This window comes from Otolemur garnettii, unplaced genomic scaffold (genome assembly GCF_000181295.1).
Source record: "Otolemur garnettii isolate 467f Iridium unplaced genomic scaffold, OtoGar3 scaffold00006, whole genome shotgun sequence".
Taxonomy (NCBI): domain Eukaryota; kingdom Metazoa; phylum Chordata; class Mammalia; order Primates; family Galagidae; genus Otolemur; species Otolemur garnettii.
In genome coordinates this window covers 27,517,038-27,544,604 of record NW_003852401.1, presented here as the reverse complement: position 1 = coordinate 27,544,604, position 27,567 = coordinate 27,517,038, and the positions used below count along the sequence as shown (strand labels likewise).

The 27,567-nt window shown below is 43.8% G+C and overlaps 1 protein-coding gene across 1 annotated transcript in view; it reads left to right on the top strand.

Annotated features, from left to right (window-relative positions):
- APBA1 (amyloid beta precursor protein binding family A member 1) overlaps window positions 1–27,567 on the top strand; it is a 226,411-nt gene that overhangs the window by 178,781 nt on the left and 20,063 nt on the right. The window contains exons 3-5 of the mRNA XM_003782933.2: window positions 9,097–9,192; window positions 13,696–13,735; window positions 17,768–17,913. Of these exons, the coding sequence (XP_003782981.1) occupies window positions 9,097–9,192; window positions 13,696–13,735; window positions 17,768–17,913 (282 nt within the window). The remainder of the gene's footprint in view (window positions 1–9,096; window positions 9,193–13,695; window positions 13,736–17,767; window positions 17,914–27,567) is intronic.

Below are 27,567 nucleotides of genomic sequence, written 5' to 3'. Positions count from 1 at the left end.
TTTTGCCTTTGAGAACATGGCTTTTAGAATAATTTGATGCTGATAAGATGAATTATTTCTGTGGTCCCAATGATGACCTTGGTCTTTGAGAGATTTCTGCTGTGCAGGGCTCGCTAAGGTACCAGGTGGTACAGGTCTTTACCCCCTAGCTTAAAATGGGTTTAACTGACTTGGGGCTGGAAACCGAAGGGCATTGCCTGTGGGAAAATAGAGAAAAGAAGTGGTTGGAATGTTTTAACTGACAGTTATCTCGAACTGTTCCATTCGTATTAATTGAATCCATTATAAATGTGTATATAAAACACTTCATTAAGCCCAGGCTGTTATCATTTTAATGATATAATTATGCCCCAACAATGCCTATGAAAACCTTCCTACTGTACCACATTAAGGAAATACCAATGAGCATCGATCCTGGCGTTTCCATTGAGTGACTAATCACGGATTTCTTAACTGGTTTCAATTTTCAAAAGCCCAAACATTATCTTGGGGCAAGAAAGAAAATAATCATATATTTGGGTGTCAGTTTTATAATTCCAACATGGAATGAAGTTAACTTAAAACAACTTAGATCAGTGAAAGAACCCAGGTACATTCATTTGAGAAAAGAAACGAAGCCCAGAAACCCAATAGCGTAAGTGGAAAAGCTGCTCGAGGACACTGGAACTCGAGAAGCCCCACACGGTCTGAAAACAGAAGTTTACCAGAACTAGGGTGTGTGCCACGGCCTGCCCTGTGTAACTTACCTGTGAAATTCCATATGGGAAAAGGAGCAGTACCAGTATGTTCAGGCTGGAAAGGAATTGAATGACCAAGTGCTCATGTACAGCTTGCCTGAAATGCCACCTCTGAGAACACTTACTCCCACTACCGTATCCACAGTACTACTGTGATCATGTGAGGATGTGTGACTTGCAGGCGGTGTCTGTAAGAGAAGGGAGACACAGACCATGATCAAAAAGTGAAGTCAAGGTCAAGTTGATTAAAAAAAAAAAAAGAAAGAAAGAAAGGGAAGAGGGCAGGAAGGGGGAAGAAGGGGTAGGGGAGAAGAGAGAGGAGGAAAGAGAAGAAAAAGAGAAGAGAAGGGAAAAATAAAAGAAAAAAAAACAGTGAAGGACCTGGAGCTGCTTGTGGGTACCAGTGACCTTATGAGCAGGGCTGCGTGTGTTCAGACCTACTCTATATACAATCCTATTTTCCATTCCCTTTTTCCTCTGACACAAGAAGCTAGGTGTCTGTGCATCTGTGTATCCTTCCATTTGTTCAACCCATTTATTGATCTCCTGGATATTTGTGGGAGACTCTGTATTAGTCACTTAGAGGGAAAACATGTAAGTGAACTATAAATCCTGCCTTCATGGTGCTTATTAAAATATTGCCATTAAATATTGTCCTACAGTATGATAATACAGAGGGTACCAAAAAAAATACACATTTTAAGAAAGGAAAAAAACTGGATTAAAATGGTATGAATGTATACTGTTAAAAGATGAATACAAGTCTCATTGAACACCTCTTTGTAATTGCAGAAGTCAAACATGAGTGTGACAAATTAAATATACAGTTGTTTTTCTTTCTTAAACTGTGTATGTATGCTTTGTATATAAGGTACAAAGGAGAGAGTAATGTAGCATAAGAATGAATGCCACCGATAGAATACATGCTGCAGTGCCTAGCTGGGGGCGGTGGTGTTCAGGGATTCCTTTCATTTAGGAGAGTTGGGAAGACTGCAGGAAAAGTAATGTTTGAAATAGAAATGGACCCTGGAGCCTCCCATGTAGAGCTCAGACAAGAGCTAGCACAAAGGCACTAAGCAGAAACATGCAGGTTATGTACTGATTCGGAACAGAAGTGGCTCTGTTTGAAATGACAGTAGAGAATACCCAGGGAATCAAGGCCACTCTTAGAGTGCCTTAAATGCCAAAGAAAATTGTCTAAAATTTACTCTCTAAGCAAAAGGAATAACTAAAGATTTTTGAATTGAGGAAAGACTTGTTCAGAGCTTTTTAAAACTGAGTTTAAAATGGCCGCAAACAGGTGCTTAGCGAGAAGCCCCCAGCGAGGAGATTCATGAGCTCCTGGGGCTGTGGTCTCGGTAATGTGTGGCATTTGGGCACCTCAAGAGAAATAAAAAACCCAAACATCTTATTCTAAAGTTCTAGGAGTCGTTTCAAATACATGAAATTACTAAATAATTCATTCCCAGATGAGTTTGACAAAACCATATAATTTTTAGAGAATTGTTTTCTCCTACCTTTTATTGCAAAGAATTTTTGTCACTGAGTTTCCTTGGAGGAAAGGGGCCAACGTGTGCTAAGACTCATTAAAGTTGACTAGAGCTGGCTGGGGTCTTTCACCAGATGTCCTAATTAGTGATGTATCCAGGTCAGGCATGAGCCGTGCTATATATTAATAATAGGATAGCGCGTATATACGTTGTTCTCTTTTGTAAATCAATTCCTATGATAGCATCCCTCTCCACCCTCCTACCACATATTCGGAAGTGCTTTCCTGCGCAGGAAATAATGAACTTGCCAGAAATTGCACACAGCCGTTGGATATAGCCCCAGCCTCAGCCAGTAATGAGCTCTTCCTTCCAATATACTATTAAGAGTGTTGGGGCTTATGAATTAATGTAGAGGCTTTCTGGTATGATTTTATGGAGCCTTTTGTTTGCTTATATTTTTATGCATGGATAAAATTTTAATAAGAAGGAAACAGGATGAGATGAGGAAACATCCTCATGGGTATGTGTTGTCCTCGTGAGCACTCTCCCAGAGGGACAAAATAAGTTTTGTAACTGTCGGAATCATAAAAGACTTACAAATACTGGTCGAGTGCTTTTTACGTGCCCAGGCCCTGAGCAGTTAATCCTCTAGTCAACCCCGGGAGATGGGTAGCAACTTTTTCCCCCATTTCTGAGAAAGGACCCGAGAGGATTGACAACCTGCTTGTGGTCGGAGGCAACAGTGGTAGAGCCAGAATTCAGACACTTGTCTGCTAGACACGGGCTTGAGCACTTAAGCACTTCACTGTCCTGAAACCTAAGTTACCGTTTTACTTGTTCAGCCACAATATACAATTAAAACATTAAGTCTGTTTCAAGGGAGAAATGTAACTTGTGATCCCTATAGTCATGCTATGCTTTTGAAAATGGACCCTATTGGAGAGCCAGGTCATTCATGGTGGTTTTGAAGGCTAGGAATTGATTATTGTTTTTTTGTTTGTTGGTTGGTTTTTTACTTCAGCCAACCAACAGTCTTTGTTCTCCAGGCTCTTCTGGGTCCTGGGCACTGTGACTGAGAAGGATTCTGTGTCACTTCCACTGGAGGGCCCCGGCCCAGCTGCTGTAGGCAGCCTCTCCTCCCCTTTGCTCTGGGGCTCTCTGTTCCTGCCTGTCTTGGCAGCTGTCATGTCACACTTTGACCATAGGGGGTGGAGGTGTCCCGAGGAATCCCTATACAGTGTCCCTTCAAATTAAGTTACTTAAAACAAGGACCAAAATTTCAAAGTGAATGTGTGTGGACAAGAAAAGATTGGGTAGACCTTTACCTTGAAAAAAATACTAAAAATTATAATTAGAAACAAAATCTTAGTCTGTCTTTTGACTAACAGCACCTCGGTAAGTTATAATTCCAACTACATGCAATTTCTTAGAACAAAGGAATAGTATTGATTTTATGTTGATTTAGTGTGTATTTTAGTTTGTTTGAATTTTTTTCCCCCACCAAAAAGGTATTGAATCACACAGTAAAATAACCTTCTTCAGTTCACATGTGACTTTGGGGGCATGATGAGAAATGGTTATTACAATCATAAAGAGAACCATTTCAGGAAAAATATTGACGGCTGACTCACTTTTCCTAAGGGCTTCTCCTAATTACTCCATACCCCTGTCATTCTCTTTCAGAGCACCTCCGATGTTCTGATGCTATCATTCTTTCCATTTGTTGCTTCTTAATTGACTGATGCAGCTCTGCTAACTCCTCCATTGTCAGTAGCTGGTTTGAGCAATTCCCCAAGTTTACCTTCATCTACTTTATGCAATTCTGCTATCTATTTATTTTTGCAATATTTGCACTTCTCTGCACTCTATTTGCTGTTTTTGTTTAGCTTTTGCCTCGTGATACCAGATGGTCCCAATAGTCAGCAGAGTCCAGTTGACAACGATGTAGACCAGATAGGTCGATTCTAGGGTTTGGAGAAGAGGGCTGTTCAGTGGGCACTGGCCTTGTGTCTTAGTCTGTTTTCTATTGCTATAACTGAATACCTAAGACTGGCAATTTATAACGAAATTTATTTCTTAATAGATTGGAGACTGGGAAGTCCAGGGTCAAGCAGCCGTATCTAGTGTAGGCCTTCTTACTGGTGGGGACTCTGCAGAGTCCTGCAGTAGCATAGGCATCACACAGCAGGAGGGTGCTCACGAGTGCCAGGCTGACAGGCTTTTATAACAGACCCATTCCGTGATGACTAACCCACTTTCTCAATAATCCGTGAGTAGAATGATCCATTCATGAGGGCTTTTCCCTCATGATCCAGTCGTCTCCCAGAGGTCCCACCTCTCAACATTGCTGCATTAAGGACCAAGTTCCTTTTATTTTAGTTTTTTTAAATTTTGGGGGGGTGGTACCAAGTCATCAAACTCTTTGGACTAGACTTATTGGAAGGCTTATGACTGTGGGCGGGGGCGGGGGGTGTTTGAGACAGAGTCTCACTTTGTTGCCCTTGGTAAAGTGTCATGGCAGCACAGCTCACAGCAACCTCAACCTCTTGGGATGAAGCAATCCTCTTGCCTCAGCCTCCCAAGCAGCTGGGACTATAAGCCTGTCCCACCATGCCTGGCTAATTTTTCTATTTTTAGCCCCTCTCTCATCGCCCTGCCAGAGCTATGCTGTTCTTCCTCCCTGCCTCTATTCCCTACCCTATGCCACTCCATGAATCCTGCACAGTTTTCAGGGTTCAGCTGAAGCACCACCTTCCCTGAGGCCCTGCCTGACACACGACCCTCCCCTCTGCGCCCCCACTGTACAGATTAATGCCCCAGCCCCCTGCCACAGCCCTGTCTGTACACCTCTGCCTCCTCCCATTCTCTGGAAACACATCTCCTTCCCCTTTGTTTTGTTGCCCAGGGTCAGGAACACAGGTAGGCTCCAAGGTAATCTGCTGAAGGAAGAAGTGAATAATAATTATTTGTGTGCTGCTTTTCTCCCCTACAAGGATGGCCTAAAAGTCCCTGAAGCTACTTTCCTGTCTCACCCCCACCACAGCTATGCATTTGCCCCAAGGAATTGTTCTATCAGAATTACAGTAATCGGCTTTCCCTTGGGATACTTTTGCATCCTTAGGCCTCTGGCTCCAGTGCCAGTAGACAGGACAATACATCTCTCATCTTGACAGTGAAGAATGTCAAGCTCTTCAGGCTAAGAGCTCTGCTCTGTGGAATCCCAGAGGTGTGATGATAAAATTTAGATCATAGATGTGGAGAATCTGCTAGCACCTAATCTGGAGAAGGCAAGTTCTTGAGCTTAAGTTCTCACCTCTAATTATGTAGAGAAGGGAACTGTGGATAAGTCATCTCTGAACACTCCATCCTAGGTAGACCTCCACACGCAGCAGGTGAATTCCCAATCCCACATTTGCTTCCTCATAAGCAAATGGCCTCACTTGCTTAAAACTGAATATCCATCCAGTAACCCATAAGACATGAGACTCAAGAGGAATATGTGATCATTTTTTCTTTTTCCATCACATTTATCAAAATTGGCTAGATGTTGTTCCAATATATTCTTTGAAAGTAAAAAAGTATTATGTAACTTTTGATTTTTCGTCCACGGTTAAAAGTACATCACAGTGGAAGTTGGAGATGAGGGTGAAAGGGCCTTTAAAGCAGGCATTGGAGATGAGCTAAATACGAACATTGTTGTCCAGGCTGCTCAGGGACTGTGTCTGTCCGAAGGTGCTTGTTGTTGGTCCACCCTTGACATTTCAGTAATGGTGTGGTGATTTGTAGGCTTCCGCCAGATGAAGTCCTCTCCTTTGGGGACAACTTTCTGCTTCCGAAGAACTTCATTAGAGCCCAGGTTAGAGCCTTCACAGGCAAAGACAATTTCGGTAATTCAAAATGCAAATTGAATGTTCTACACACAAACAGTGGAATAACCACAAAAAGCCTTGACTGGTTGTGCACCATATCTGCTTCTCTGCAAATTGGAACATACTCTAAAGCTAGAACTATCCTGAAATCATTTATTCAGCAAACATTTACTGAGTACCTACTGATTACAAGAGCCAAGGCCAGGGACTTGGATCGTGAAAATGAAAGAGACAAGGTCCCTGCTGCCTGACAGCTCTTGAGGGTGGAGGGACATACATGTGAACCGATAATTACACACCAGGCATGTGCCATCAGAGAGGAGCTCACTGTGGATGGAGTCAGAGAAGACTTTAGCCAGGCCAGTGCTTTTGAATTAAGCATTGAACATGGGAGAGAATGAGGGAGAATCTCTAGGTGGAGGTTGTTAATTGCAGTGCAAATGGAAGAGACCGTGAATGAGCTTAAGCACGCGCAGGAGCATAGGGCAGCGGCTGGCTGAGGAGTGATCCCTGTTGAGGTCGGTGTGGGTCCCAGGAGTACCTCATTTGGGCCTCCTCACCGGCATCCTTTGGCAGACGCCCAGCACTTGGCCCTTCTCTTTACTGTGGGATCTGAGCTCCCCCTCTGCACTGCTCCCCACTGCCCAGATCACCAGTCTTCTCACATCATCCTAAGGTTACCTGGTGCCCACAGGTTGTAAAAAAATGAGTTTTAGAAGATACGGAGCAGTAAAGAAATAGTACATGTGAGACACTCTCGGGGGGTGTTCTTTAAATGAAAGTGTTGCACAGTCCTCAAAACCAAGCAATTAAAGAATATCCAGCTGCACTAGCTTCCCCAGGGGCTAGAGACCCTTAAATTCTTGGTGACAGAGAATATTACTTGGGGGTGAAAATATAGAGCCATAAATACCTGAGGAAGCTCTTCAAATTTGAAAAAGCAGGGAAATCCAAAGGCATTAAATTCTCACGAAGACTTTACTACATTAATTTTGAGTAAGCCAAACATAGAGCTAAATCTAAGTACCCACCAGCTCTCCAGGGTGCCAAATGAAAGATCTTGTGTGTTTCTTTTTAAAGGCACACAGGGCTACTTTATTGTGGCCAGGGGCTGTGGAGCTTGGGTTCTTTATGGCTGCTGTTATCAGAGCCTGCCCTCTTGGCTTTACTGCAGAGGGTCTGATTTCTGCATGTGAATACTTAAAGGGCTCATTGGTCCTCACCTCCCTGCCCAGAATTAGGTATATGGGGTCACAGGAAACAAATCCAGGCCTCACAGCAGTAGAGTAGGGTTGCATAACTCCTTAGTCTGAATGAAAATGAATTTCACTGCATCACCTTTCTGTGTATCTGGTGTCCCCCTATATTTCCTGTAATTCAGACTTTTTGGAAAAGATGGATTTTTTAAATTTTTAATTGAAACAGAGTCTCACTCTGTTTGTTGCCCAGGTTAGAGTGAGTGCCATGGCCTCAGCCTAGCTCACAGCAACCTTAAACTCCTGGGCTCAATCGATCCTCCTGCCTCAGCCTCCCAAGTAGCTGGGACTTTAGGCGCCTACCATAACACCTGGTAGGTGTTAATTTTTGTATTTTTAGTAGAGAAAAAGTCTTGCTCTGCTCAGGCTAGTCTCAAATTCCTGACTTCAAGTGATCCTCCCACCTTGGCCTCCCACAGTGCTAGGATGCTAGAATTTCTGGTGTGAGCCAGCTCACCCAGCCCATTGGTGTTTTTTTAATTTTATTTCACACAAGGCTCACTGAGGTCCCCCTTGTCTATCACCATGCTCCCCCCACCCCCACACCATGGCTGTGTGAAACATTCTCCCTCTCCATGCAGACACTTTGCTAATGTCTGGGCCTCCGCTTCCTCAAGGGGTCCAGTGTCAAGATCAGACTCGGGTTCAAGCAAGCCCTAGGGTTATTTGGCTTTCTTTGCCCAGGACTCTCCTCCTTGCATTCTCATTCCCACGCTTCCTGAGAATCCGTCCTGTGTGGTTTCTTTGTTTTCTGCCTCTGTCAGACACCACCAGCAGTGGTGAGGCAGTGCGTCCCCACTCCCAGAGGACCAGCATGGCAGAATTCTTAAACATCCCTGGGGTGCACCTGAAGATGCCCTTCATATCCCAACATTTCAGGAGCATGCAGAAATATCTGGGTATCAGCTGGGGAGTGTTTTTAAGGCCTGTATCAGTCCCATCTGCATGATTGCTTGCTTTATTTGGTCATCCACTCAGCAGGTATTTATGGAGCACCTGCTGTGTGTGCGGATCTGGGAGTTTCAGATCCCTTCTGGCAGGGCCCAACTGTACAAGGCTATGGGGCCCCCTCAACTGAGACCCTACCGTACCCGACAGGGACCATTTTTCCGGAACCTATTTTTCTCTGCCTTATTTTCAAACACATTATTTGACAAAGGATTTTTGAACTGTTCATCCCAGGTTATGTTGTTTGGATGCTGAAATGTCTCTCAAATTTCAACGGCTTGTGGATTAAATCAGACAAAATATTCCTAATCTGAACTAATGAGGAAAATTAACAGGTAGTGTGATTTCCAGTCATCAAAAATTAGTCCCAGGAGTCTCTTTAAAAAATGTGCATTTTAATTTTTGCTTTTCCCTTCATGTCACCTGGGTGATTTTATAAGATGTTCGACACCTTAAGTATTTGCATCATTCAGTAAGAAAATAATTTTTAAACATATTTGTGTGGTTCCCTTAGCTCTGTTTATTTAGGAATTTAAGTTTGATATTCGACTTCTTCTCTATTGTCTTTCAACAGTTGGCCTAAGGGGCAAAACGACCCAGAGCTATAAAAGCTCTATTGAAAGCGCAGCAAAAATTGAGAAAGAAGGGTTGAAAAGCACAGAGGTTCCACGTACCCACGGACATGCTCGCTCGGTTGCGTCCAGCTTCGCTTTCTCTCTGCGCTCCTTCCTCCCAGCTGGGTATTCACCAGATCCTTTGGGTTCTCACTCTTGTTTCTCCTCTCCCTGTGTTCCAGTCTCCATCTCCTGGCAGTTCCTCACCCCTGGGTGCCGAGTCATCGAGTACACCTCTTCACCCCAGTGACCCTGCGGAAGCCTCCACAAATAAAGAGGTAGGGTGCCGTTTTGTCCCTGAAACTGTCAGCTCATTTTGCTTTATCTCAATACTGCTTTGTGCTTCCTCATTCAGCCCCTAGGGAGCTCCAGAACCAACTTAACCTGGAGAGAAGAATTCAGATTTCTCCTCTCCAGTGTATAGTTTAGCTGTGAAAGCCATGTCTTCCCATTGGTAGGCACTGGCCACAGGTGTCTAATTAATGAATGAAATGAAAAATCCACGCCCTAGGCACACTAGCCTCATTTCATGTGTTCAGGGGCCCCCGTGACTAGTCACTAGCTACTGGTGACTAGTAGCTACTGTATTGTACAGGGTAGATTATAGAGCATTTGCATCATTACAGAAAGTTCTATTGGACAGCACTAGACATTGGATACCAGAAGCTCCCCGTACCAGCATCCTTCCTCATAGCATGACGTGCTTTCTGATACTGTGAATTTGCAGTTGCTGTCTGCTTTGGAAAATGGGTTGGTTTCTTAAATACCCATCTGCTTCAGGCCCAAGTCAAATAACTTGCATAAGAACAGGGTGACCACATGTCTCAGCTTACCTGGGGCATGGTTCCAGTTCCCACCTGTCAGCCAGGCAACCCACCTGGTGAGCGCCCCTTCCTCCAGGAGTGCTGTCCAGAAGTTCCATGATGACGGAAATGTTCTACCTCTGTCCTGTCTGCTGTGATGGTCACCAACCCCGTGTGCCTGCTAAGCCCTGGGAATGTGGGCAGTGGGAGTAAGGAACTGAATTTTTCATTTCACTCCATTTTAATTAACTTAGCCACACTGGCTAAGGACTACTGGACAGTGCAGCTCTCCACTGTGTCCCTTTTGGACAACAACTCGTATAGTCGCCCTCTGTATGGAGATGTTTAAGTGAGAATGGCTCTTAAACTTGCTCCTACTGAGGTCTCTGGGACTAGAAAAGGGCAGGTGTTTCCCCTGAAGGGAGCCACTATCTTCTCCTAGCTGATGTCCTTTTTATACCTGGCTGTCACCCACACCTTTTTGGGAACCAGCACCATCAGGTAAATACTGGCCTGCGCCATAATCTATGTGTGGGCTCAGCTCACTCTAAATATAGATGCTGCTAATCGACACTGGGGAGATGTATTAAAGAGCTAAACCCCTCCATGACGGTCTCACTTTCCCTCCTTTTTGCATAATTTTATGTTCAGTGCAGTGGAAGAAAACCATCTGTATTTTAACCTGAGTGGCCGATTGCTTCTAAAGGGAGTGCCAATTTACCCTTAAAGTATCACTGAGCGCACCTACATTTGCTGTTAAATATTTATGCAAGGGAGACGTATATTCTTTTTGGTTAATCTGTTTGTATCAAACCAGGCAAACACAAACCTTAGCAATGACATCAGTGTTAGAATTTAGACTAGAAATATACTTTTAACTCCTGGTGTTGATCCTTATATCCTTGGCCATGAGAACAGGAGTGACAGGGTCACAGTTTCTCTGGTCCCACCATTCCCCAGTTTGCTCCACGTTTTACTCATAGCACATGGATGGTTGAGAACAAATAAGAGAAAGCCAGCTGCAGTTGTGTAATAGTAGTGAGCATTACCATTTCTTGAACGTTTACCATGTTTCGGATACTGTGCTGAGCAAATCACAGTATCTCATTTAATTGTTAAACTAATTCTTGGAGGTAGGTATCATTGTCCTCATATGTTAGTTGAGGAAGCTTAAAGGTTAAGTAACTTTCCTGAGGATACAGAGCTCACAATGGTCAGCCAGAATCTGAATCTAGAGCCTGAGGGCCCTTGTTCTGCTACTCCTAGGTGGAAAATGCTTGCAGGTCCCAGGCTGCATGGACAGAGTAGCTTGTGTGTCCTTATTCCAATTGCCAGGAATCCAAGCTCTACATGGGGTTTGGTTTATGTGACCCCTAGAAAGATCCTAGAGATGTTAGCCTTTAGCTTTTTGAGTACAAGTGTATTTATTAATTCTCAACTCTTAAGGGTCAACTGATGTTCATCTCAGTCCACATGTGAGCAAACCAAGAGGTAATCAAACATCTGAATGTTCAGCATCTGATCAGATATCACAGGCAAGGCAAATTTGTTGGTTTCTCGGTTCTTACAAGAATTGGCACATTTCTGCTTATCCTTAGAAATAATGATCAAAATCTTCCTTGTGTGCAATAATGACAGGATTTTTTCTTTTCACAAAATTCTTTTTTTTTTCAAAAATTTACTACCGCAGAAACTAAAGAAAGCTCGTCATGAGCCATGAATAGAGAATGAGTAAATGGACAAATGCCCTTCATTGTAGTTCTAAATAAAAGGGCAGCTTTTTAGAGCTATATAGACCAAAGTAATCCTTTTGTAGCTTCTGCCAAAATCTGTATTCAGTCTTCAAGATTAGCAGTCAGAAAAGTATCCTAACAGTGCGAGAAAATCTAAACCAGCTTCTTAGATGAGCCTGGAGGCGAAATCATTGTGATTTAACAGGATAAATTCTCGTTACCCTAGAGCAGGGGTCCTCAAACTTTTTAAACAGGGGGCCAGTTTACTGTCCCTCACACTGTTGGAGGGCCAGACTGTGGGCCTTGGGACAAGTCAGCTGCTAAGCAGGACAGGCAGCGGCGGCAAAAACATCCAGCGGGCCAGATAAATGTCCTAGTTGGGCCACATGTGGCCCGGGGGCCGTAGTTTGAGGTCACCTGCCCTAGAGCTCTAGCTACTTGGGTCAAGTGTAGTGAGATAGTTGGGAAATAATAATTTGAAAGTCTTTGGCCCTTATGAAGAAGTTAGCTACCACCTGCACACCATGGAATTAGGAGATATTTTATTTTTTGTTTATACCAACCGGATTTAGCTGTTGGCCCTCACCTGGGCCTGTCTTCTCCCTTGGGTAAAGCTCTGCTGATGTTAGTGTTTCTTTCCTTCCATCCACATATCCTGGCTGTTACTTCGTGTGCATTTTTTCCACAAATACATCAGCAGCCAGGGACCTTCCCTTCCTGGTGCACAAGAACTCTGCCCTCCTTGGCGTGAGGAGCCCTCGCATCCCAAAGAGCGCCCCACACCTGCATCAGCCTTACTGCAGAGTTGCCCCGTGAAGTGTACTCTGTGGGTAGTGTTGATTCTTGCCACTGTCCTGAATTGAGTTAAAGTTTAAAACCATGTCTCTTCAACTGCCCCCAATTTTTCACATCACACTACTATTTTTAGAATGTTGTGCGAGTATTTACTAATTGATCATCTGTTTGCCATTCCCAAGTAAAGAGTACAAGGTGTAAAGGGCTAGAATATGGAGTTGCTCCCCAACCCCACCCAGAACCCTTTCCACGTGCAGCCCCTAGGCACCCCTGAGTATACCATCTATTCAAGTAAAACAATTGAGCAGTTGGGCGGTGCCTGTAGCTCAAGGAGTAGGGCGCCAGCCCCATATCCCAGAGGTGGTGGATTCAAACCTGGCCCGACAAAAAACTGCAAAAAGAAAACCAAACAATTGAGCAGCCAGCTATCTCGTGCTAGATATCCTTTCTTGTAAAATCATGTCTTTAAATAATCACCTAAAACCTGGTAGATTCTCAGCAATGAAAATCTTGGCCATGCGAACCTTGCCTTTTGCCCATTTGGGGGACTCTTGACTTTAATATGAGCTCTCTGCTCTCCTGCGATGCTTGCACCACCCTGCCCCAGACATATCAGCTACAGTTTCTATTACCAGTTGAAGCAGGAATGAATTTCCTAGTCTTATGCCTCTCAGATTTATGTCGAGAGCATCTGTTTCTGAAAGAAGCCTATGGTAAGTTTTGGTCCTCTGAGAGCAGCATTTAAGCTGCCATCCTGTCAGCTTCTTCTAGAAGATGTCTGGCTGCTGTCTTTACTTCCAGGTATTCTTCGAAGAGTGACCTGTGCTCTGAGAGGTTGCTTAATAGAAGAAATTCCAGGGTTTTTTAATTGCTCTTTTGCTATGTTCTTCCATTAAGGTAGCACACAATAATGATGTATGTAATAGTTTTTCAGCTAAAATAAATCAGTAAGAGGTGAAAAGAAGAGATTTCTAAAAGCTCTAACCCATTTTTAGCACAGTGAGAGATCACTATGGCAAAGACAGAAAATAAAATTCTCTTAAGAGAATCCTTAATTTCAGTTTATAATATTGTTGTTGCTTTTACTAATCAGGTTTTCACATGGAAATTGCAGATTCTCAAGGACACAAATTGTGCCCCTTTTATTGCTATTGCTAACTACAGGTTTTAGTCTGTGGGAATCATAAGCCAACAGATAACTCTTCTTGATTGTGAAATGTTAAGATTTTCAGATGACCCAAAATATGAATGACGTGTTCTGAGTCTTAGGTAACGTTACCAAAAATGCCTGTGTTTGTCCACCCTTCATGTTCTTTAACCCCAGATGGTCAACACCTGGTTAATAACTGCCGTGGTGATGTATTTATTTTTCGTGTTGCATGGATGGGTTGTGTTAATGCATATTTAATCATGCTTTGCTCTTTTTGAAACCTCTCTGTCTTAATTACAGTCAAGGAAAAGCTTGGCTTCGTTCCCAACCTACGTTGAAGGTAAGAGCTGAAAAGAAAATATCGAGCACTGAGTCATTCATGAATCTTTCAGCATTTGGGGGCATTTAAAGCACTAAGATATGAGACAATAGTGGAGAAGAAAGGCCACAAAGTCATTTATTCACAGAGGAAACCATCTTGGTGTCTGAGACTGAAAGGACAAGAGCTGAGCTCCTCTCCCAAATCCTCCTTCCTGCCTTTGCTTATTATGTGGATCCCGACCCTGAAGCAGGAGGCGAAACTGTGGATTCTACCCAGTGTCAAGACAGCTTAGTAATGATGGGCGCATTGAGTCTCAAACTCAGGTCTCCTTAGTTTTAGCCCAGTGCACCTCTTATGTTCATCAAGAACAGTTCAAGTCGGAATGAACTTTAACTAAGGGAGAAATTTTCGTCCTTTTATTAAGAAAGACTTCCTTAATAATCCCCATCTATTGCTAGGATGAGCTAGTAATAGTAATTGAAAGCTGTTCTAAGCCACTTTACCATGTGATAACTCACTAGATCTTCACAGCAGGCTTGTGAAGTGGGTTTTACTGTTATCCCCACACTGGGCATGGAGAGGACGAGTGAGGATCATGTGGTTAGCAATGCAGAGCCAGGCCGTGAACCGGCTGGCTGGCTCCACACTTCTCCCTGGAGCCAGTGTTCCCTTCAGGCTGCCGCAGGGGGCTGTGCAGGCTATTCACTGCACAAGGCACCAAGTCAAAAGGCTTAGCGGGGCCAAAATTCAGCCCAAGTTCTGTGCCCCACCTTGAGGCTGTGCCACCCAAAGGGGATGCCTATTTCTTAGTCACACAGAATGACCCCTTGCCATTTCCATGAACGGGCTTTTCTGAAAGCCAAAGAATGCCTAGACTTTCTCTAAGGTTATATCTGGCCCGTGGATCCCGTCAGTGTGTTCCAGTGCCTGGGAATGAGTTACCAAGATTCATCAGCCTTCACGAACCTTCAGGCCCGAAGCCCGGGACTGACTCATAGTTTTGGTTTAGTTACTTTTCTTTCTTGAGTGACCTGTACATTATTTGCATCATTTTTATGAAGCTCTAAAATTCCATAAGAGAACCGTAGGAAGTTTTCAGAAGTTCAGAAACCCCTTCCTCCTTCATATCTATCCCTCCAGGCCTACACAGTTTCAAGTTCAGGGTGGACCTGAGCGTAGGGAGGTAACGCTGTGCTTGTTCATCCACAGAGCAGCCCAGAGGCATCACTGAAGGGAAAACATGGTCCAAAAGGCAAGAATGAATGAAATCTGCAAGTCTTTGACATAGGATCATTATAGCTTTAGTTATTAAAAACTTTTTAAAAATATGCTAGCACCAAGCCTAAAGTGAACTTAGGAAATTAGGGCTTCCTTATGCTGGGGGTGATACAGTGACATTCAATTTCAGTTTCCCTGAAAGATAGCTGGCATGAGATCATGTCTCAAAGTTTGTTCAGGTCCACTAGTTGGCTGCTTGGCCTGTTTACAGTCATTTAAGTATTTGGATTATTTTTAAACATGTCCCCATACTGTGCTACACTTACTGCAGTTGAAAAGAGACCCATTCAGTGAATACAGCTAAGTCGGACATGAATATATGATTCTGGAAATCCCCTAGAGAAGATTAATTTAGGATTTTTTAAACACTTAAAATATACTTAAATAACACTTAAATATCTGTATATTTTTGTTCATTTATTTTAGAAATAGGATCTTGGTTTGTCACTCAGGTTAGAGTGCAGTGGCACGATCGTAGCTCCCTGGAACCCTAAACTTCTGAGTTTAAGCAGTCCTCTTGCCTCTGCCTCCCATTAAAATTGGAATTACAAGCATGAGCCACCACACCTGGCCTCTATTTTTAAAAAATAGATGGAAGGATTTTAAAAACTAGGTATCCCAGATGAGATCTTTCTTCTCAATGTCTAGTTGGCAAAAAGGATCCTGTTTAAGTAACATTGTAAATGCATCACTAGGAACTTATCATAGAGGACCAAACCTTTTTACTTTACATAAAGTACAGTGTGGGTTCAAACCTGTCCAGACAGTATTTGATATCCTTCCCTGCTATAGGACTACAACTGTATATTGTAAATAGCCTGAATCCTTTTCACATCTCTAAGCCTTTCAGGGAAGGCCCCTGTGGCTGCTGAGAAGTATTTAGATGACCAGTGTGTCGTGGAGGCAGTTTGGGACTATGTAGCACTCACGGTGTTTGTCCAGAAGTCTGTCCTGTAAAGACGGAAAATAAGACAAATAATATATTTAATAACTACACGGATGCTTTGTGAAGGCCCTTCCTAAAACACTTTCTTTGTTTCAACAACCACCTTAGTTTAGAAAAATGAACAGATTATTTTAAGTCTGTACCCTGGTAAGAAGCTTATCATGGGAGCAGCTATGGAAGCTCAAGATGAGCTTGATGTTTACAGATAAAAACCGTTTCAGATTAGCCTGCAAGAGGAAAAAGCAAATTGTTTCCATTTCAAGTTATCTAATTCAAGACCTTGAGGTTTTGACAGGAGCTCAAAATGTATATTTTAGTCTCTGCAGATATGGCATTCAAGTCAAAGAAAACACATAGAATCAAAACCTTGTCTTAGTGAACCTGCTGGAAAGTTATATGTTAGTCCTAAACATCTTTTAATTGGGCGTAAGGTTTTCAGGTGATTGTGGTTAGAATCAGAGGCCCCCCCATTTAAAATATTTAAAATTGGTTAGATTTAAAAGGCTAGGAAATGAGAACAGAAAATTTTGATTTTCCTTGGAATTGATCTGTGTGTGGACACAGGGCAGGAACCTTATAGCCTGTAAGTTAGCAAAATTAGCAGCATGGGGCCATGGCTTTGGGGTAATATTATCTGTCTTGCAGATTTGGGGTAGGTAGCCAGTGTAGGAGTTTGGACAAGTATCCGAGGAGTCCAGACAAAAAACAAATATCCTGTTTTTCTGATTTATAAAATTTGCTGGCTCGGTGTCTGTGCTTCAAGCGGCTAAGGCACCAGCCACATACACCTGAACTGGCGTGTTCGAATCCAGCCCAGGGCTGCCAAACAACAATGATGGCTGCAGCTGAAAAATAGCCTGGTATAGTAGCGGGCACCTGTAGTCCCAGCTACTTGGGAAGCAGAGGCAGGAGAATAGCTTGAGCCCAGCAGTTGAAGGTTGCTGTGAGCTGTGATGCCACAGCACTCTACCCAGGGTGACAGCTTGAGGCTCTGTCTCAAAAAAAAAAAAAAAAAATGTTTCCTCCATTATGAATTAAATGGAGGGAGGAGATATGATAGGATAGAAAATAATAAGGACTGCTGTAAAATAGGATTTTCTATTGTAATAAGATGCATCTATTAGGGGTCACCCATAGCTCAGTGGTTAGGATGCCAGCCACATGCACGGGGGCTGGTGGGTTCAAACCTGGCCCAGGCCTGCTAGACAAGAAAAAAAAAAAATAGCTGGGCATGTGGTGGGCACCTGTAGTCCCAGCTACTAGGGAGGCTGAGGCAAGAGAATTGCTTGAGCTGAAGAGTTTGAAGTTGCTGTGAGCTATGACATTACAGTACTCTACAGAGGGCAACAAAGTGAGACTCTGTCTCAATAAAAAGAAAAAAAGACAGCATCTATTCACCTAACCATTTATCTGGCAAGCATCTAGTTGATACCATCTGAGTGACAGACACTAAGACACAAAAGAGGCAGAAAGGAATATGACATGTCCCCAAAGATCACTTAGTCTAACAGAAGAAATGATATCCTTTGTCACTGGATTTTGTGTTTTGAATTTAAGTAAATATTCACATCATTTCTCACAGTATATAGCTCGAGTAAAGTAAATTACTCTAAGGAACTGTGCCTTCTATTTTAAAATGAAGGGTGGGTGAAAGCAGACATGGGGAAATGCCTTAGACCAGCAGGTTAACTCACCTGCTCAAGGGTCTGTGTACCTGGCCCACCTGCGCCAGTACTGAGGTGTGGAGGGTGGGAGGGTGCCATCAGGGGTTCAGCGGGGCCCACCCCAGGTGGCTTCACTCACCACCATGGCTCTGTGTGTTACAGTTCCTGGACCTTGTGACCCTGAAGACTTGATCGATGGAATCATTTTTGCCGCCAATTACCTTGGCTCCACCCAGCTGCTCTCAGACAAAACTCCCTCCAAAAACGTGCGCATGATGCAGGCCCAGGAAGCAGTAAGCAGGATCAAGGTGAGGGGTCTGGGTGCTCCGAGGAGGATGGCAGGCAGATGTGGGCACCTGAATAAGCCATCAGGTCAGCCCACAGCTCTGTATCTAGTCCTGATGTAGAGGAGAGTGGATTGGTATTAACACCACAAATGGCGCTTACACACATGCCTACTAACAGTTCTAGACAGAAAAAAGATTTCCAAAGTGTACTGGAGTCTTTATGAATACACATGATCTATTTGGAAAAAATCCATGATTATAAACTTTGAAAAGCTGGTATAATGAGGAAGGAAGTCATCTTGACTGTTATGTCTCAAATCTGAGATGTTTATCACTGGATTGACACTGACAAGTAGTGGTTAGTGACTTAAACATTCGTGTTACAGAGTTGGTTTAAATTAGGTGGCATTGGGCAGCGCTTGTGGCTCAGTGGGTCGGGCACCGGCCCCATAACCAAGGGTGGCAGGTTCGAACCAGCCCCAGCCAAAGTGCAAGACCAACAAAAAATAGCCGGGTGTTATGGTGGGCTCCTGTAGTCCCAGCTACTCTGGAGGCTGAGGCAAGAGAATCGCCTAAGCCCAGGAGTTGGAGGTTGCTGTGAGCTGTGACACCATGGCACTCTACCAAAGGTGACAAAGTGAGACTCTGTCTCTAAAAATAAATAAATAAATAAATAAATTAGGTGGCATTGCTTTTGACCCAGCTGATCCTGTTCACACTAGATTGAACTGCCTTACTTCAAGAAACCATTTGATTAAATCTAACCTGCCTAGTCTGTACAAGTCAGTGCAAGGATAACCCAGCTTAAACTCGTTTCAGCCAGTCGTAACCTGTTTGAATCTGTTTTATCAAGACTTAAAAGGAGCAAGCTTATGTGATCCAGGTAGAACTGATTTCCTCTGGTTTAAATCGTTCACAGCTAGTTTGAACCAACCAGACCCAGTTTATTGCCATAGAAAAGCAGAGCTCTAGAATCTCCGCCAAAACCACCTAGAATCATGGACAAACCAGGACAAAGGGGACACTGAAAGTGCTTTCATGCCACCTACATGCCATTGTATCTCTAGCACCTCGTACCCTGGGCAGCCAGCCAGCACCATGAGGCCATTTCCACCTAGAGCCATAGAGAGATTCGGCATTACAGTTGAGACCAGGTTTTTCCAGTGAGGTGGAATAGGCCAGGACTTACTAGAGATGGTCTTAGCCAGTGTCAGCTGGTCAAAGGAGATTGTTCCCTCATGCAGCCTTTCCCTGTTTCACACCCTCTGTCATATTCCCAGGCTGTGTCCTGGTGTCTGTGGTAACCCGGGATGAGAAAGGAGGGCAAGCAAGACACCGGCACAGAGAACCCTTAATCTCTCCATTGAAGAAGAAATATTTCTCCAGCACATCTTTGTGTAGGGCTGCGCAGGGTTTGGGGAGGGTGGAAAACAAGCCATGGATAAGGTGAGATCCCTGCCCTCAAACTCAGCAGCACAAATGAAGAAACAAGTCACGGAGGTGAATGTACAGTGCGTGTGTCGGCAGAGGAGAGAGGGCTGGCAGGTGCGAGGTGCCCCAGGAGTGCAGGAGGCCTGGCCAGAGGAGACACCCCTGACAGGTGGAGGCAGCTGTGATCAGCAATTCCACGAGATGCTGCAGAGGACAGGTGGCTGGTCTGGGCTCTTACCGGAGCTGGTTCCTGTGGTAGTCACATGTCCAGGCTCTGCCACATGGTGAAAATTAAACAGCTCATATTTCATTGATGCCCTTGATTATGGTGCCTTTGAGCCCACAGCTGTTCAGGCAGCCTGCAGGTTGTCAGGACTGGGTGTTCACTGTCCAGGCCTTTTCACTGCCCTCTCCTCAGGCTACCCTCCATCTCTCCTGCTGCTAGGCCTCCACCTTAACTGCTGATCTCACCACCCAGCTCACAGCTGGCCCTTCTCTTAACTCCTCACAGTACAGCAAGCCAGGCTGCAGCTTTTGCTATGACTACTGAGGGTTTAGGAGTTAGTACTTATACACCAGGGAGTAACTTCTACTTGCCTAAAGAATGACTGTTGTCACAGTACCTGATGTCAAGACTACTGCCTTGTTTCTTCCATGTGTCAGGGACCCTCAGCCAGGTCATCTGGGACACACAGATCTTGCCTATGCCCCAGAGGCCTTGCCCTGAGGCCCATGTATCAGTGTTTATGTCTTCTCTTAAACTTAACGTCTCCTGGGATGATAAGCAATGGGAAGGTCCAGTTCCTAAAAGCCCACCCACCCACCCATAGCTCTCAATAGGACAAGCCCATAAACACCTTCGTGCATTTAGCCAGGCGTTGTGATGGGTGCCTGTGGTCCCAGCTACTTGGGAGGCTGAGACAAGAGAATTATCTAAGCCCAGGAGTTGGAGGTTGCTGTGAGCTGTGATGCTACAGTACTCTACTGAGGGCAACAAAGTGAAACTCTCTCTCTTAAAAAAAAACAAAAAACCTTTGTGCATTCTGGGATTTTCAGACTTTCTGAGGATATCCTCAGTTCCCATGGAGCTGCCCATCCAGGCCTAAATCCATTTCCCTGTCTCCCCTTCCCGCAGAGAGGTGATGAATGCAGCAGGTCTCCCCATGGGCTTCTCCATCTTAATTTAGTGTCTTCCATACACAGCATTCAAACAGCACCACATGGACCTCTCAAGCTACTTTTCAGTCATGGTCACGTCCTATTTTCAGCAGAGTAGAAAACATTAAAAACAAAGTCCTTAACAGGGACATAGTTCTAACTCCAAGTGTCCCACAGTTACCAAACACAGCACCTGGTCTCCCAAGTGACAGGTGCCGTGAGCTTCCCCCGGGGGAGGAGGGGGGTACAGAGACCCAGCCTGCCTCACTCGGGGTCTCTGACAGGGACCACCTCCTTAAGACATGTTTGGAAATGGGTGGAGGCACTTCTGGTTGTCACAGTGCCTGGGGGAACTTCCTAGGCCTGAGCCAAGTACGCTCAACACCCTGTAACATCCAAGACAGAACCACAGGACAAAGATTCACCTCTACCAAGATAGCAAAGAGCCCCATCAAGGAAGGCTGCCAGGGCCCATTCAGGTGACACTCAGAACAGAGCAGTCTGGCTCCCACAGGAGGACTAAAGGCTCCTGAGGTAGCAAACTGCAGGCTGCTTTGAGGTTAGGTTCTATCCATCACAGTTTCCAAAGTCCTAAGGTTTAATTTCATTGTGGACATCTTGCCTATTTGCCTTCTGATAGCTTTGGATTCCTACAGATGGAGCATCTGTCTTTCCACTCCCCTGTGACACATGGCAGTGCTCAGACAGCCTTCCGGGGGAAGGGCAGGCAGCACTTGAACATAAACCAGCACGTGGGGTAGACTGCAGCGTCCCTGTACCAGATCCCATGTGGGGCCAATCATACTGTGAATTCTACCGGATTTCCACAGTGGTATCCAATAGCATTGTTATTTTTGTTTAAAGTCCACCCCCCCATAAGAAATTTTACTTTGAGGCTTCCAAAGGATTGGTATCCAGAAGGTCCACAGTTCATTTGAACCCAAAGTTAGATGGCTTTGTCAATCAGAGCAAGCAAGATAGAGGCTTTCTGTTTATAAGTACATTTTAGACCTGCCTGGAGCAGAGTGTGCATCTGGAAAACATATATTTATTTTTACAAGCAAATTACTCTAGTTTGAGGAATTCATTATAGAGTGGTAAAATTAAATGGTTATGTTTCATTTATAAGTTACAAGTATCATTTTACAATGTGCTTCTCTGCATTGGAAGGAACTGTTGCCTATCATTAAATATTTCTGGCTTTGTGTTCCTTTCACTTTCATTTAAATGCTCGTCAGATTTGTTTGATGGTAATACCCAGCCAGAAGCCTTTTGCAATTGTAAGTGGAGATGGCTGTTTATTTCAGCACTGCCTAGAAAGCGGCTGTGTCAGGGAACGCACACAGACGTTATCACACGGGGAGGGAAACTGGGGGGAAGAGCCTTTGTGTGGAGCAGTCTGGGTTGGACTGTCAGTGAGCTTGCTCTGTGTGGCCCACATGTGCCTAGGAGACTCCACTCTTAAGAGACGTGCTACCATGTACCATGCCTAGGGTGACCAGACGTCCCGCTTTTGGCGGGACAGTCCCAATTTTTAACAATTTGTCCCGCCTCCTGCGGTGTTTTAAAGAAGTCCCGATTTTTGGAAAGAATGCACAAACGGGCAGGAGAACAGTAAGGAAATACACGGTTTTCGGCTGCCATGCGGCTATTTTGCCAGGATATGAGTTTTATATTATTTTTGTTAATTTTATAATGTTAAACTGTAATAATAACAAATAATTGTTGAGAAGTGATTATCAAGAACTGCTTATCAAAGTTTGCATTGTTGTCAGGCCCCACCTCCCAGGCCTCACCACCCCCAATGGTGTCCCACTTTACCAATGTTAAAATCTGGTCACCTTAACCATGCTGTCTCTTAAAGACAAACTGACCTTTCAGGAACGAGTTATCTAGATCGCCTCAACAGAAAGGACAGCATAGGAACGCCACAGATGTTAACAGTGTCCATCCAGAAAGGAAGGGGAAAGACAAGCTCTGTGGATTTATTTTACAATCCATGTAGCGATGTCCTTGACCTCAAGCTGATTCACTGATTAATAACTCCAGACTTGGTGCTTTCACCTAAACAAAGGCGGAGAACTTTCCTCCTTTGATGGTTCTGGCTTCCTTCTTCCTCTCTCCCCATAGGGATCCCTAGTTTGCCCCCCTCTCTTTTTCCCCACACTGTTGGTTTGACTGCATGGATGTGAGGGAGACCTCATCACGTGTGCTGGTATTTGTGGTGCTTCATCTCTGACACACATCTCTGATAAGTTCAGACATCCTGAAGCATAAGTTTCCCTTTCAAAGCAGTCTTTAATTTTTGTTTGGTTTGTTGACTGTGGTGTCTGCCACTCACATAGCAAGAACTGTGTACTAGAATTGAATGCTGCTCATTGCATTTACACTTGGAATTGTGAGAATTACTATTTTCTTATTTTCTTAATTTAACAAAGAATTTACAGAATTATTTGCCAGATGGAGAGAGAATTTGGAGCTATGGTTGGGCCAAGGATTTCCTACTTAATGTGAGAAGAAAACAAAGGAATTTGGCTAAAAAAGCAGACTGTCCCTGTGTAGACTCCCAACTCCTATGAGAAGCATTTGGGGAATAAAAATTAACCAATACACAGTTCTTGACCTTGAGAAACTTGCAGTCTAATAAAAGAAGCCAAAAGGAATGTTTAAGTAACGTTAGTACCAGACAACCTAGGAATCTGAAATTAAAAAGGCTGTTCTATCTACCCAAATGAGAGAAGTGAAACATATCTGAACATAATAGCAGAATTAGAAGACATCTGCCATTTTTTCCAACATTGTTTACCATCTTTTATCCTTTGCTGGTGTGTCCTTTCTGCCTTTATTGTGCATCATTTTTGAGAAGTAATATCCTCGCAGGAAGCCCCCAGATACCTTGGGAATGCGTTAGAGCAGTGATCCTCAGAGTGGGATCCCTGAGCCGGCAGCGTCAGCATCTGGAACTTACATAGTAGAAATGCAGGTGTTTGGGCCTGACCCGGACCTACTGAGTACCCAAGGTGGGGACCCAAGCCCTCCAGGAGATTCTGATGTCTACTACCCCAGAGAAAGGGGGTGCTCCAGTGTTAAGAAGCATCTTTGCTATGTTCTGCAGCTTCTAGTCGAGCTGAGTACTTGTCACTGGCAGGGTCCCATTGGTGAATAAGCTCAAGAAACACTGCCCAGGTGGTGCCCGGGTTACGGTGCCAGCCACATACACCAAGGCTGGTGGGTTCAAGCCTGCCCTGGGCCTACTGAACAGCAATGACAACTGTAATCAAAAAATACCCAGCACTGGGTGTCCGTAGCACAGCAGTTACAGCACCAGCCACGTACACCAAGGCTAGTGGAGTCAAGCCTGGCCTGGGCCTACTGAACAGCAATGACCATTGCACCCAAAAAATAACCAGCATTGTCCCAGCTACCTGGGATGCTGAGGCAAGAGAATCACTTAAACCCAAGAGTTGGCGGTTACTGTGAGCTGTGACACCATGGCCCACTACTGAGGGCAACATAGTGAGACTCAGCCTAGATAAAAAAAAAAAAAGAAGAAGAAGAAAGAAAGAAACACTATCTAGTAGATCTCATTTCTCATTTTTGGATATTTGCTACATATTTTCTTCTTAAAGTTTCTGTTAAGTCCTGTGCTAAGGAGATTTCATTCACTTTGTTTAAACAGCAGTTCCCGTAATCATTTGAGCACAGAATATTATCACCATGTGATAGATACTTCTTCTAATGTCTTGTTGCTACTATTCTCTGGAACATGTTTTGGGAAAAATTTCTGCAGAGAGCTTTGCCCCATGTATGGTCAGTCTTTAATATGACCTGTGTAGAAACATGACAGTGCCCAGGGTGTGGGGATCAGGCCTGCTCCCTCTCAAGAGAGAACCAAACTTGGAGCCAGTGCAGCCAGCTCACTCATCTGCCCACTCATCTCCATCCTTGCATTCTGCTGTCATGCCCGGCACTTCATTCTCTGCTTTTCAACCAGATAGGGCGGCCTGCTAAGTGCTACCTGAGCCACAGAGACTGCTTCATGTCCACACGGAGTGCAGTGTCTGTGTCTCCATTCCTGCTGTATTTGCAAAGCTCGTGCAATTATAGATAGCATTTAGGTATTTTGTGGCACACACATTTTTGTAAAAAGCATTCATTATCTAATATTCATATATATACATGTCTGGCTTTACTAGCCTGTCCCAAAGACCAGATTGTTTTCATTCTTTTATGATTTCCTTTAAATGTCAAAAATTATGATTTCATTGCAGAATTGAAATTTCTATCATTATAGTTTGGTCTAAGCCACGTCATTTCCCATCTTGCCTGAAGAAGTCCATGATGAGTAAAGAGGATGCTGACACATCAGGCCCTCATCTGTGTTATCCTATTTACTCCTCAGAATGGAGGAGGTAGGGAATCCTGTAAGGCAGGCATTATCAACGCCATCTTACAAACAGAGAAGACATCTTACAGAGGAGAAGCTTACCCAGGTTGAACAACTAGTGGTTTAAAGTATAGAGTGAGATGGCTTGAGTTTTAATACCTATTCTGCTACATCCTGGCTGTGTGACCTTGGGAAAGTTAATTAGCCTCTCTGTGCCTCATTTCCCTCTTCAGAAAAGTGAGGATCATGTAGTGCCAGCCTCACAGAGTTACTATAGCTTTTACGTTGATACATGTGAAATGCTTAGAAGGATTCTAGCACATACCAAGTGCTCAGTAAATGTCAGCTAGGGAAAGAAAAGACAGAACAGGCAGGAGGGTCCCTGATAGGACTAATCTGGAGTGTCTTAACAGCAGTAAATAATAAATGTTATAGATAGATGGTGTCACGGGTTGTCCTTTGCACCAGACCCCGGAGGGTGGTAAGCCATGATAATCCCATGAGACTCAAGGATTTAAATGGATGTTGTCATTCCCAGCTTTAAGATGCATAGCGGTCTATGTTTCTCTTGGACCTCTCTCTGCTCCTCCAGTTTCACATTCTAGGTTCTGACCCCCTCACCTTTGGCTATGTTACATCTAATTGCTTGATTATAATTTGTTGCAGGGCCTTTGAATATTATAAGTGATTATAAGCATAAAATATTCTTCATAAAAATTATTGCAGAAGTTACTGAAATAATGAAACTCAGTTTGATTTCTGGATCTTCTTCCTCATCACCTGTTACAGCAAAAAGGCAAAAATTGGATATTCCATTGATGGTGGACCTATTTTCCTTTGGTAGGGCTCTTTCAAATCATAGTTGCCTAGAGGTGAAGAATTATGACCAACAGTTGTTAGGCTTTGGTATGGAAGGAATGGAAATTCCTGTGTTACTGCCCTGTCATTTCAGGGGAGGTAGAAAATCAACATTAAAGGCTCACGGCAGCCGTTTGTCATGCATATGATAAGTGACCCAGGTGTGGAACAGCCTCTGCTTAGGCCTGCTTGTCGGTTTGGGAACCTCCCTCGTACTGTGCAGCAGTTAGGATAACTTGCATTTCTACCTTCAGACTTTTTCAGAGCAGACTCTTCACTCTGAACTCATGGCCACCAGGGGGAGCTGTGGGGTGTCTGTGTGGCAGTGGGGATGCCCTAGTTTCCCAGGTGAACTAAAGACTAGCTATTTGGTGACTGGATGGCTGACTCATCCAGTTTCTCTCCAGTGAGGCAGTCTAGGCAACACAGTTTAGTCACTAATGACATAGAGACGTGCTGCTGAGGCAGAAGAGCTCTCCTGCAGGTGAGTACCAAGGACTGTACCACGCTCCCATCATACCAGGGTCTGCAGTTTGGCCGTTGACTCACCATCATTCGTGCAAGAGCTACGTGTACAGCAAGCCTTAGCAAAAGCCAGGAAATCACATCCTGATGTTGGTAAATTATAATCGTATAACAGCAAACACAAACAGAGCGCCTCTAATCCTCTGGGCACTGTTTGAAAAGCTTTACATTATTCATCTTGTCCTCAAAGCAGCCCTACGAGGTGGATACTCTTCTTATCCCTATTTTGTACATGGAAAAATGAGGCACAGAGACACGAAATAGTTTCCCCAAAGTCACACGAGTAGGTGGCAGAGCCAGGATTCAGTTTTAGACTGTCCAGCCCTGCTTTTATCAACAATATTTTAATTATGAGTAATAGGGGAATATTACATCCATTTTTAGTTAGGTGTGAACTATATTACACATATTTAAGGCAAGAAGTATTACTCAAGATAAAGAGAGAAAACCATGAGAGGGTCAGTTCAACAAGAAGGCATGCCATCCGAAATGTGCATATACCTTAGAGCACAGCAGGGGACAGCAGATTTTAACACATCTCAACAAATGGTAGAAACCAACAAAGAATATCAGCAAGTATGTAGAAGATTTAAACAGTGCTCTGAAGCAACTTAATTGACCTGATTGACATTTGTAGAACACTATTTCCAACAACTATAGAATGCGTATTTTGAAGTCCACATGACACAGTGACACAAGTCATGAGTTTCGCTGGGCTGTGTAAGCCTTAGCATAGTACAAAAGGTTGAAAGTATACAGAGTATATTCTCTGACCACAATGGAATTAACTCAGTAACAAAAAGATAAATAGAAAAGCCCCCAAATATAGTGAAATTAATAATACAATTCTAAATAATCCAAGGTTCAAGGAAGAGATCATAGTAGAAATTAGAATATGTTTTCATGGAAAAATAATTAAATTGCAATATACCTAAATTTGTGGGACGCAGCCAAAGCAGTACTTAGAGGAAGATTCATGGCATTAAACAACAGAAAAGAAAAAAGCTTGAAAAGCCATAATTTAAAGTTACCTTGGGAAGCTGGGAAGAAAAATCAGGAAATTAAACCCAAGGAAAGCAGAAGGAAATAAAGGTCTAGGCTGAAATCAATGCAATAGAAAAACAGGCGTATGATAAAATCAATAGAATCAAAAGTTGGTTCATTAAAAAGATCAATTGTCGTTAAGCATGAGGAGTACCTCGATACATTGCCTTCATCTCATTGCCCCCATCACCAACTAAATTCTGAGCTAGCAAGTCAATTGGAGTGGGATTTTTAAAGCCAGCCTTCTCCCACAGAAATGCTTTCTATCACTA